Source organism: Nelusetta ayraudi, unplaced genomic scaffold (genome assembly GCF_046127955.1).
Source record: "Nelusetta ayraudi isolate G7.1 ecotype Tasmania unplaced genomic scaffold, CSIRO-AGI_Nayr_v1 ptg000063l, whole genome shotgun sequence".
Taxonomy (NCBI): domain Eukaryota; kingdom Metazoa; phylum Chordata; class Actinopteri; order Tetraodontiformes; family Monacanthidae; genus Nelusetta; species Nelusetta ayraudi.
In genome coordinates this window covers 1,979,440-1,992,500 of record NW_027466113.1, presented here as the reverse complement: position 1 = coordinate 1,992,500, position 13,061 = coordinate 1,979,440, and the positions used below count along the sequence as shown (strand labels likewise).

Genomic DNA, 13,061 nt, shown 5'->3' with positions numbered 1-13,061 from the left:
CCTGCTCAACCCAGGAAGTTGATGAGCTGCTGTAGGTTGAGCCCACTTTTGCATGTGTGATTCACACAGACCAGACATAGAATTATGACGGAACGATTGGACCTACAGCAGGGGTGTAGGGAAGTCCCTATGAGGTCCGGTACCAACGCTATTTCCAATGTCATGCCCCAAATCCATGATTCCTCCTTGGATTAGTGGGCACACTGCAGTTGCCCATCATAAATGAACATGTTCATATGCTGACACGGTGATCTGCAACCAAAGTTTTGCACTGAGATCTTCTTGCGTGCAAAGCCAGATCCGAAGAGGAAGAAACATCTTTCCCAGGCTGTGAAGGAAATCACCTGGCAGCCAGAGGGATCTGGAACTAGGAACATCGGCCAGGTGTTTGTACTTAACATTAGGAACATTAGGATTCCACTTGAAAAGTTACACTTTTGTTTCGTTGTCTATATACAAGCCTTGGTGTTGGTGGAGTCACACCAACTCAGAATCAGGGAAACAAATGCCTCTCTTTCATCCGTTTTGCTCTCTATTCTAACAAATGAGCATTGCACAAACTGAACTGCAAAGTTTGGCCTTTTGGAATATTTTTCGATATCCTTTATTTGATCTCAGCATAAAAACAAATAGAACAAGCGTAACAAAACACACGCAGATAAAATACAGTCAGTTATACACTGGAAGCCTCTGTAGTTACCCTGTCCAAAATGTTTAACCAGGCCAGCATTGCAGTTCTGATATTTGCAGCGGGAAACAGTGGAGACATGTCGTCCTTTATTTGTATCAATGGTATCAATGGTATTCCACCAACTTGGAAAAGATCCAAAATACAACGTGTGTTCCTCTCGCGTAGGGATTTCCAGTTGCTCAAGACATTTCATTATGCCATCTGCCAAGAATTTCTGCTTTGATATAGTGATACGCCTGTGTGGCGCTAACTAGAACTCATTGCAAACATTTACTCTAATTACCCTAATGACCTTCCATTGATCGGTGTCCAGAGACCGTTTCTGAACCGTGAATTTCGTGAATGAATTGAACGGTACAATTTGGATGTTGAGTGGTGCACTCGTCCCAAACTTATCCGTAGTTTTACAGCTAACTCCGGTGGGTTTTTGGCAGGGTTAACTTTGAAGCTAGCAGGGTGTCGGGTTCTGTCAGCAGAGACGCTGTTAATAAAGTTCCCACCGGCGTGGGAGAAAAGTGAGCCGTCAGTCATTAGAAAAACACCTCTCGGCAGACAGGCAGCAACATTATAGGGGGTAGGATGGCCGCGCGGAGCAGAGTTGTTGGGCAGAATCCTTGTGAACACGACTATAGCGGATACCTCTGCACTTTCGAAGAAACCTAACACACCTGAGTGATGTAATTCACCACCGACACGTGGCCACCAAGGGAGGCGTTGGAAATAGTTGTGTTCTTGCAAAGTTAAAGACGCTAAAGAACTAAGCTAAGCTAACAACACCAGGCAGAAATATTGTTTTGAAAAAAACAAAACAAACACAAGGCATCTCCAAGTCTTTACCATTATTTAATTGTAGGTTTTTACTTTTGTATGTATCACCATCAGAAATAGTCATCATTGTCTCAATGTCATTGGATATTTAGACAGTGGTTTTTTTGTTTTGAAAAAAGAAGTTTTAAACCAAACAGTGAACATGTGAAATGTCCCCGTGTGTCCAGCGAAACTTGGCCCCTGTTAAAACCAACCGAGCAAGAGCTGCAACTTGACTCCACGTCGTGTGCGTATGGGAGTAATTAGAAGTTCTTCCTGCAGGGGAGCCAGACCTTAAATATTTTATCTGAAGGGACTTGTGGCAAAACATGTCCCGACACCTGCGTCCTTTGTGTCCAGTGCACACGGCCCACGGTGCGGTGGCCGCGGCGGCGTGGGGTTCAGCTGGTAGGCACGGTTCGTGCGGGGGAAAAAAAAAAAAAAAGGACGGCGAGTGCGAAGGATTTGGGCGCGATGGGCTGGCAGGAGACAATCTGGAGCATCTGCCTGGGCAACCGTAATGGTGTGTAGATGCGTGTCAGAGATAGCGACGGATTCTGCCAGCGACGTAAGTGTAACAGCGGGAAGAAGTGCCGGCGGTGCATTTGTGTGTGTGTGTGTGTGTGTGTGTGTGTGTGCGTGCGTGCGTGTGCGTGTGCGTGCGGCTGACAGGAGGCTGGAGCTGTTTCTGATCAGAGCGGAGAGAGCTGAAGATAAAACAGACTCTCATCCTGGCGGGGAGGTAGCGGCGAGGCTCCACAGCAGCAGCCCTTCTCAGCTGGTGGAGTCTCAGGACCCACTGCTTTTTTTTTTTTTTTTCCTTATCATGGAGTCGCAACCCAAATTTATTCCGCAGCACTCAAATTTATTCCACATAAAATTCCACATTATTCCACAATAGTAAAAAAACAAAAAAAAAACAAGAAAGAAATGCCAGCCCACTTTCTATCATGCAAATAAATTATTGATATTATTGAATTGATTTGTGTGCACTGCAATATAAATGGCAACAACTATACAACCAAAACAGGTCCGTGGGCCACTTTTGGGTCGCAACCCACCAGTTGAGAAACTGTGCTCTACAGGGGGGGAGGAGGGGACCCCTGGCTGACAGAGAGAGATGAGAAACTGGATCTGGACGGCACGGCCAACACTCTGTGCTTTTGGGCTGAACGCAGCTCATCGCAGATAGATTTTTTTTTTCCAACCTCCTTCTAAAACTCTTCTTTCCTCTTCATCGCCTCCTTTTTTTCAACAGATATGTGTCACAAAGATGTCCACACGCAGCTGCCAGGGAACGGACTCGGTCATCAAGCCCCTGGACACCATCCCTGAGGACAAGAAGGTGAGGGTGCAGCGCACGCAGAGCGGCTTCGACCCCTTCGAGAAGCCCACCAGCCAGGTGAAGAGGGTCCACTCCGAGAACAATGCCTGCATCAACGCCAAGAGCTCCTCCTCCGGCAAGGAGTCGCCCAAACTGCGCCGCCACTCCAGCCCGAGTTCGGTAAGTGCGTCTTCGTGAGCGGCTGGATCTCCTCCGCGTGGTGCAATAGCCAGAAAGCATCCGTGCTTTTAATATGACGACGGTGTCGGCGGGATCATTTCCATGGCCTGCAGATTGTCCAGAGGTTGCATCAGCGTTGGCTGGCTGAACATTTTATAGACTGGTGCTTTTCTATCATTTCATCTCCCTTCATTTCATCTCTCCTTTCACTTGCTTTCGGCTTAGTTTGCTGAAGGACCAACAAATGACCCGCTAATGTGAGGAGTCTTAAGAACATTTATGAGTAAAACAGTGAAACGCTCAAAACACAAAGCACGTCAATTGGCCTCAGGTTGTCATTTATTGTTGTAAAAATCAAGAAAACATGTAAAAGCTAGAAGGCATTCGTTTGTCATTTTGTGGCACCAATGTTGTCTTGGAGGTCAGAGGTCAGCAGCGTAACAGGGAGCGGGTCACGCTGTTCAACTGGATGCAGCGAAAGTAGTTGTGAAGTAGTGAAATCCCAACCCTGAAACGAAGAAAACCAACACAACAGACTTCTGACTCTGGTGTTGACTGCTGTCACCAGTAAACATCACATTACATGGAAGTGCAGCACTTGGAGAGGAAGAAGCTGCCCAATAGTATAAAGCTACAGCTATTCAGCCATACACAGGTCTTACAAATACCAGTGCTCTTACGACCTAAACTACTTTGTCAGCTAATTAATTTGCCATAGGTTAGCTAAAACCATTAAAAGGTGATTGAATTTCTGTTTGTTTTTTGGTAAGAAACTTGACGACTGGTGTCGCTGCGTCACCGCCTACAGTTGCTAGCTAGTGCTGGCAGCACGCAATGAGGGCCGCGATGACGCAACGGCAACACGTGGACGCTGCTGTGGCGCGTTCAAAGACACTCGCGAGGCGAGGAAAACACAAGACATTAACAATTAATGGAGTGACTGTTAAAGATACAGGAGGCAGCAAGTGTACATCTGCAGTTTCAGGACTGCACTCAGGACTGGAACCGAACTCAAAGCCAATGTTTTGAATTAAAAAAAGACAACTACGAAAAAGACACTCTGTAGAGAATGAAACGGTTATCAAAAGTTCAAAACTCAAAATCGTTCGGAAGATGAAAATGTCGTCAGAAATGCACAAAGCATCAAAGAAAACTGATAGAGAAACAAAAATAAATACGAGACCTGATGGCCTGGACGTACATTGCCGGTTGCTAATCAAAGAAGACTAATCAAACAAAGAGGGAAACACACACAAGGGAAGGCCAAAGTTGACGAGTGGAAACAGGATTTCAAAATAAAACAGGAAGTCACAGGACAATAAACATAACTGAACTTCTATCTGTAAATGCCGCCGTGTTAAAAGATGTTCATAAGACGGCTCAAAGAAAAAAGGTAGTTAAAAAAGTGTCTGAAGGCTGACTTGCTGTTTGGTGCAATAATTTTTGGTTTTTCACAGTCTGAAAACCCCCCAAAAAAGCCCTGAAGGTAAAAGTAGGTGATACAGTATCTGATGTCTTTCTGAAAACCGGATTTTATGGCGCAGTTTAACGAGCACCGTCAGCCTCCAGTCCTACTTCAGCCTACTTCAATTTTTGGAGCTGCTAAAAGTGTGTTGTCTTGGGTCAAACTTCAAAAAAAAAATCAATCACGCCATTAGAAGCTGGAGTCTGCCAGCCCGCATTAGAATTCATTATTCCAGCCTGTGTTCTGCCTCTCGTCGAACTGACGGCTGTGCACCAACATCAAAAAAGATCTTATTTGGGTAAATATGATTTCTCGTGTGTTTCCGTCCTTTCTTTTTCTTCAAACTCAGCTCCCAATGTGAACGGCCCTAATGAATGTGCTCGGAAAATTTGATTTAATAAACGCGGCGTGAAGCTTGACTGATTGCCTGCCAGCATCCCTGCCAGACGCTAATGAATTGTTTCAGTCCTTATTATGAAAACGTGTAAATTGTGCCTTTCATGCTTCTTTTGTTCTTCAACCCTTGACTGGTTCCAATCTCCTCCATTACACACAGTCCCTGGACTGTGAAGAGGAGACTGCATGGGACCATTCTGGTAGTTTTCATTTGCTTTCTGCAAAGGTTTCAACGCTCTGTTGAGGGAAAGCTGAGCACATAGTTGAAGGGTCTCAGCAACACCATGTTATCGACAGGGTATCTGTTCAATGAATTAGGTGCTGTTCTGATTTTTTATTTTTTATTTTTTAACAAATGGACTTCTTTAACTATGTTCTTTATATCTGCTTGAGACATTTTTCTGTTCTTTTTTTATGCTTTGTGTTTTTGTCTTGTACATGCAACGCTTGTCTTTTGTCGCATCCAGACAAATATAGTTTATTCGCAGATTAATATGATAGGTCGTGAAAATGGGATTGATTCCAAATGTGGTAGATATAAAGTGCAGGAAGAGGGACTGACTTCATAGTCTAATCTCAGCATCCCTGAGAGAGCGAGAGGAGCAACATGAGTCACCGCGAGAGGTTCCCTGGGCCACCAGGGGTGGAATATTTTACCGTCCGACTGGGTTGTTTCACGGATTGGGTTACACTTCCTGCGAGATCCCGGGGGGGGGGGCGCTAATTTGTTTAGAAAGGCTCTCGGAATTGCTGGGCCCGCGGAAAAAGGCAGCAGTGGAGACGGGACAAGGTAGCTGCAATAGAGCAGATGTAGACTGCAGTGTGCCACCCTGTGAAACAATGCGTGTGTGTGTGTGTGTGTTTGTGTGTTGTGACAGGAAATGTTGATGGAGGCCAGTGATAAAAAAAAACAAAAACAACCAACAACAACAAAGAAAAATAAAATGTTGCTTGTTCATGATGATATCAAGGCTTTTTGCCGATGCCATGTGAGGATACATGACATAACATAAGAATGCAGCCAATATGATACGACAAATATTTCTAGCTGCTCTTTTCATGTTTGCTACTCTCCCTGTGTCATGAGTTTATCTCCAGGCACTCCTCCAGGCTTCCTCCCTGAGCACAAAGACATGCACATTAGGCTAAATGACAACTCTTGACTTGGCAGTAGGTGTTAGTGCGAGTGGGAATAATGATTGGTTCCTATGCGGCCCTGTGATAAACTGGTGACTAGTGCAGGGTGTGACCCCCACTACCACCCAGGGGGCCCCGGAACCCTCGCGACCCCGGGTGCAGGGCATGGATGGATGGATGGATGAGTTTATGGATGGATGGATGGATGGATGAGTTTATGGATGGATGGATGGATGAGTTTATGGATGGATGGATGGATGGATGCATTTATGGGTGGATGATGGAATGTGAAAATGGAGCATGTGTTTGTTTAACAGGTCAGAAAGCATTGATTAACCTCCATGTCGACCATATAATCTTATGAGGAAAAACACTCCTCAAGATGCAACATCTGTCCTGAACCTTTTCAATATACTATTTTCATTGATATGAAAGACATTAAGTTTAAATTAATTTTCTTTTTAATTTTTTTTAATAATAATTCCATACTTATAATTCTATTTTTTTTCCCCATTAATTGAGGTTTAATCAGCTCTTTTGATGGATGTTAGAGTCCCGTTCGCCTGGGTTACTCAGAACCCAATATTATGATTGGTTATTGTCGTAGTTTGCAGCAGAGAGACACTGGAATGCCTTTTGAGTTCGTCAAATGTGTTTCAAAGTTCACTCGACATGTTCTGGCTGCATTTCCATCCACTGCTACATTGTGTTTTTAACCGCAAGTCAGTTTGGATGTTTAATTCACACACAAAATCCACACTTGAACCAAACAGCCTGCAGATATCTTCATGCCCCACACCACCACACCACCACCACCACCACCACCACCTTCTCCTGCTGCACAACTCAACAAGTTGGAAAGTTTTAAAACCGCTTGGGTGGAAACACGTTTCGACGCGGCGCCTCCTGAAAGAAAGAGTCTAAAAAGTTGAGAGCTGCCGCTTAAAATGAAATGAAGTCTTCAGGGTTTCTGAGGTTAAAAAAAAAACAAAAAAACAAAAAAAACCTTGCGTGAGATTCTTTCCCTCCCGCCTGACGTGGAGCCTCCTAGATGATGCAGTCGGGAGCCTCAACATTTTAATATCTCTCTCCGACTCGCGACGTCTTTTTGTGCCAAAGCCGCCGGGGAGCTGTCTTTTCAGCGCTTGCTGAATTCATCCTCTTTTATTACCTTTCATATCTCTCTCTCATTTTTTTCCTCAGCCCACAAGCCCCAAGTTTGGGAAGGCAGACTCCTATGAAAAGCTGGAGAAACTTGGAGAGGGTTCCTATGCTACAGTTTACAAAGGGAAGAGCAAGTAAGTGGCGCGTGCAGACCTCACCGAGTCGCTTCGGGTGCGCGTGCTTCTCCTTGCACGCGGCAAAAATCACACCCGCGCATGCAGGCGCAGTCTTGTAAGTGAAGGGATTGATCATTAAACGGGGACATGTGACATATAACAGCTGCACGCTAACAAACAACACACTTTGCACGCAGTAAAACTTGCAAAAACACACTTGTCACGCGGGATCATGTATTTGATAGCGTCTCATATTCTTCCCTTCTGTAGTCGGGGTTCTGTTTCTGGTGTTTCTGCTCCTCTCATTAAATTCTAGCGTTAAAAAAAGAAGCAGTTCACAATGTATGAAAGTGCTCGCAGTCCAATCCCCTCCGTAATGATGCTGCCCCGCGCCACGCCGGCTTTGATGGGCCGCGCCGCGGTCGCTCGTAATCCCTCGGCCTTGTGCGCGAGACTCGCCGGGCGAATGAGACGATCCATCCGCTCTCCAGCCGCGATGGGAAACGAAGGACAGGAGGAAAAGCAAAACAAACAAACAAACAAACAAAAAAAGCAGGATTAGCATCCTTGGTAATGCGCTTCGTCCGCAGGGTGAACGGGAAGCTGGTGGCTCTGAAGGTGATCCGCCTGCAGGAGGAGGAGGGGACGCCCTTCACGGCCATAAGAGAAGGTAAAGAGACGACGGCGGTTCAAGTGGCTTTTGAGCTTTTGATTTGGAAAATTATTCTGTTTATTTGATGGGAGAAGGGAGAGTCATCCCGCACACACACCCACCCACGCGCACACACCAGTCCAAACCTTTCTCGTAAGTATCTCTCTCTCTCGTATCAGAGGGGCACTTTGAAATTGAACTAATTCAGCGATTACTGAGCAGGAAGCTCCCAGCGCTGATGTGTGAGTAGCATTACAGACCGCCGCTGAATAAAGTAATATATCCAGAGGTGTGTGTGTGTGTGTGTGTGTGTGTGTGAGTGTGTGAGTGTGTGTGTCTACACTTATTAAAACTGCTCATTACCACAGCTGAGATGGGTGTGTGTGTGTGTGTGCGTGTGTGTGTGTGTGTGTGTGTGTGTGTGTGTGTGTGTGTGTGTGTGTGTGTGTGCGTGTGCGTGTGCGTGCGCGCGAAGTACGAGGCTGGATCTTCAAACAGTGACGGACTCTGGATGTATCTGCAGTGCAGTGCTAAACTTCTGCATGCTTTATATATATATATATATATATATATATATATATATTTTTTTTTTTATCTGCAGGTAAAAACCTGCAGATATTTAGACAGGATGAATGTATGTATGAGGCTCCATCATTCACCGGTCCACTGTGGATTTTACAATTCAAGCTCCAGTGTCCTTGAGAGAGAAACTTTGTGGTCGCTTAAATGGATCAGACTAGCTAGCCTCTTATAAAAAAAACAAAAAAAACCTCTTTGATGGTGTTCTCAACTTCTGCCCCCGTGAAGGTATTTTCAGACTGCGGCGTGACGTTTTTATCTTCTCGTTTTTCATTTGCTTATTTGCTTTTGGCTACGGTTCAAAAGTTTAATAAATAATAAATGGCTTCAGGTTTCCTAAGTACTTGCTTAGTTTGTCGAAAAACCAAAATACAGTCAGCAATATAGTACATCCAGAGGTGGCAAAAGTATTCACATTGTGTACTTAAGTAAATGGTGGATACTTGTGTAAAAAATGCTCTGGTAAAAGTAAAAATACTGATTCAACTCCTTTACTCGAGTAAACATAAGGAAGTACAGATTTTGAGGTAGGTGGATGAGGTATGCAGGTTTGGGTGTGAGGCAACCGTAGTTCACTGGCAATCTGGGGAGAGGGAGGTTGAGCGAATGAGCGCTGCAATCTAAAATTTGACCACTAGGCGGCAGAATTTTACACACTGTACCTTGAATAGTTGAGCCACAGGTTATGATAAATGTATCCCACGTACCCATAACTGGATTAAAAAAATATTTATGAATATAAATACACCGAAAGAGAAGAAGTTATTATATTTAATATTTAGTTGCACCAGCGTTTTGCTTCAGGTCCTAATTTAGCCAAAGCTCATCGTGATTTCTCACACTTGTGAACTAAGAGGAGCTGCGGAGCCCCGCTGGCTGCCGCGCTGCTTTATTTACACCAGCATCTCAGACAATATTTGCACAGTGCTCCCAGATTGCACACGAAAGAAATCTTGAGCGAAACCTTCCGGCAGAATCCGCTAATCGCGCCGCGCCCGCGAGGAGCTCTGCTGATGAACTAATAGGCCGACTCGCCTCTCGCTTCGGCTCGTTAACGTCGCCTTCCAAAAACCAAAGGTTGTTGTGAGCAGCGAGTGTGAGAACATGCGGCGGCAAATCCTCCCCTGCGTTTTTTTTCCCCCCTCACTTTTAATCTCACCCTGATCCCCCATTGCCCCCCTCTTGCTGTGTATGTTGAATCCTGAAAGCTCTGCTAGTTGAAGGAAGCAGGATCCTGGAGTCCGTCGGCGCCGTGGCCTCTGTTAACCGACTCCCCTTGTGTGCCTCTGCAGCGTCTCTTCTGAAGGGCCTGAAGCATGCCAACATCGTGCTGCTGCATGACATCATCCACACCAAGGAAACCCTGACTCTGGTCTTTGAATATGTGGTAAGGCTCTTTTATCATTATTGTTTTTTTTCTTTTTTTTGTATGTGTGTTTTACCTGACAGGCTGCCGGACAGAAAGTTGGGTCTTTTTGTCTGGTGTTTGTTTATTGGTGGGAATCTCTCCTGTGCAGCTGGTTCATTGATCTGCTCGCTGGCGGCCGTTCGGCTTTGAACGCTGTGCAGGCGAGTGGACCAGTGTATGACATTCATTTTGTCTTCTGTTAACATCATTATACTTTTTTTTTCTCCTTTTGTTTAGACAAGGTACGCACATGATAAAAGGTTGAAATGATGTGAAGATTTCTTTTTATTTTTTTCTCCTTTTTTTTTGTTTCTTATTTATATATCCAATATAATGTAAATAAACCTAAAAGATAGACATATATAAACCGTACCTGACGGGTTGGGTTACTGCAGCTTCAATAAACCAATTTCAGTGTTCGTTCAAAGTCAGTCCTCGTTTAGAAATCCCACAATATCATTTAGCTTTTATACATTTTATTTTTATTCATATATTCATTTTTTTTTTTTTTCCCTCCGCGAATCTGTTCAGTGAAATCTCAATTTGGTCCACAGAGAGCATGGATGCGGTCTCTTTTATATGCTGGTTTGTGGAGCACAAGGCCTGCACAGCAGCAGCATAAATCTGAATAAATAGCTTCGTCGCGTCTCCAGACTGTCAACTCCCCACAAAATGACCATGAAGTTCATCTTAGCATTTTATAGACTTTTTTTTTTTTTCTCAATTCCTGGTGTCCGTACCCACTGTGATGTCACAAAGGGCATTGTCACCACAGTGACCTCTTTCAGGGTCGTCCCTTAGCCCCCAGCTGTGTGTCCGTTTCCAAGCATTTTGAATGAACAACAAAGTGAGATTGAAGAATTGTTTTATTTTGGAAATAAATAGAAGAGCTAACAGAGGGCTAAATGCATGACATTGTACTGTCTTTATACTTGACAGTTAATTTTGTGAAGTTTGATCTTTGATCGCAGAAAAACACTTAATAGTCAAACAAGAGAATACATGCATTTATATATCAACACTTTTATTTCATTTATTGAGTTAAAACAATATAATTAAACACATGCATTAATACATTAGGTAACAGTTTGCAAGGTTGGATACAAAGCCTGCATTTATTCAGATAATATAAAAATCATTTATGCAGTTTTGACCGACTTCATTGGTGTTAATGTGCATACAAGTGAAAAACTTCACTGACTCTTGACTAAAAAAAGAGGCTTGCAGTTACATTTTTTCTGTATTTTAAATATTTATTCCACAAGTTGGCCTCAGTAAAGTATGTGATAACAAAGCAGATACTGCAGGGATTTCTGAATGAAGGAATAGGGTTGAAGAAAGGTCACTTATGGGACTTTCCCCCGCGCTGGGAGGACTGTTTATGCACACTGCGGAATGGAATGCAGCTCTAATTTTCGTCTGTGTCCCAAGACTGAAGAAAGTGACATCAAACTCGCAGCAGCTGTGAATCTCAGTGGGGTGGATTTTTGTTTGCTCAAGACTGCGGCGCAGTTTGGAATAAACCAGGAACGGAAAAAATGTCACGTTGTCGTCGAGCCGCTTGTCTTAAAATGCTGAAGTTACGGCAACAAAAAAAAGACATTTATACACACGACGACTATGGTATTACACTTATCATGCAGTGTGATACCATTGTCATCGTGCGTTCTGCGTGGAAGTGAGGTTCATGCTGTGATATTGTCCATGCAATACTAATGCATATCGTCAGTGGTGATTGAAGGGCTTGTTCCCCCCCGCTCGTGAATCCGTTTGTTTGTCAGCATCGCGGCCGCTGCAGGTTCCGGAGCAAATCACCCAGGCAGAGCCTCCGATGAGTGGGAGGTCTCAGCCTCTTTGCAATCGACACACCGATCGATGGCTTGTCGTGGGAATGCACATTACCCGCGAACTGATACAAACTCTTTCGATGTACAGAGGAGCACTGGCAAACAGCAACATAAGCCTGGCTGCGATTGGCTCGTGCCGCGTGAAAAACCTCATTTGTTTGGCGTTTGTGAGCTGCAGATAAATTGTTTGGTGAATAGCGAGTTCATGTCTTCAGAGACGGACTCCCCCCCCCCCCCCGCCCTCCTACGGAGCTCTCATGCAAAAATGCATATATGGAGGAGAGCTGAGCCAGAGACCCTGATTTACATCTCAATTTTATTTTTTTAATGACTGCGCGGTCTCTGCATCCGCAAACGGCAATGATTTTACGAGTAGGAAAAAGGTGAAATTGTTAAAATTGGATTTGAGGAAAACATGAAAGTAACATAAAAAAAAACAAACCAACCGTGACGACAAAATATGGAGACAAAGACGTCCAGTCACGACGTCGACAGGTCGCTCCGTGTTCAGCTTCTGCCTTCACATTCGCAGTTTTAGTCCTGAAGAAAAGCCGCACCTCGGGCTTTTTTGTGTTGAAATCTTGAAAAAAACCAAGACTTGAGTGATGTGATCCGCCTAATCCTCGGCTAACCACCCGCACGCCGAGTGACGAGCGCATTTTTTTTTGTTGATGCTCACATTGATATTCAGGTCAGTGCAGGATCTTCAAAAAAATGCTGACAGAGGCGCGATCTTTCAGCCAGAACGAGCTCACTCAGCCTTTTATCAGCGCTGCGTTTTCAGAAGCAGGGAAAAGTGCAGTGCCCCCTGTTGGTTCGTCCAAACACGTGTACAACAGGGCTCTGCTCTTTAAAGTGCTTGGTTGGTGAGTTTGACGAGGAGCGGGAGATCAGTTTCAGCTCAGATCGCTTGACCTTTCTTCTGTTTTTCATACTGAGCACACGCGTGCGACCATCGGGAGCCCGCAGCTTCCTCTTTAATGAATCCAATGTGGTCTCGGGCCTGTTTGAATTAAATATTTAATTCCAAGCTGTGCAAATGTGTTTGCACCAGTAGGTGGTTTTGTGTCAATCCATCATCTTGCACCCTGAGTTGTAATCAGCCAGTCCCGTTTTTTTTTTTTTTACACCCAGACAGTTCTCCCACCAGGGGCTAAAAAATAAAATAGAATGAAAATCAGCTCATTGTTCTCCTCTCAGAGGCCTAATGATGATGGACAGGGAGAGGGCGGTGATCGTGGGGGAACTGACAGGGACCTAACAGTGAAACCTATTACAGAAAGATAGACAAGCGT

General features: G+C 44.5%; 1 protein-coding gene across 3 annotated transcripts in view; it reads left to right on the top strand.

The window, feature by feature from the left end:
• Positions 1-13,061, top strand: part of cdk14 (cyclin dependent kinase 14) — a 150,931-nt gene that overhangs the window by 42,624 nt on the left and 95,246 nt on the right. For all 3 annotated transcript variants that reach the window (XM_076041300.1, XM_076041302.1, XM_076041301.1), the window contains 4 exons: positions 2,757-3,002; positions 7,204-7,298; positions 7,871-7,950; positions 9,804-9,898. In XM_076041300.1, the coding sequence (XP_075897415.1) occupies positions 2,757-3,002; positions 7,204-7,298; positions 7,871-7,950; positions 9,804-9,898 (516 nt within the window). The remainder of the gene's footprint in view (positions 1-2,756; positions 3,003-7,203; positions 7,299-7,870; positions 7,951-9,803; positions 9,899-13,061) is intronic.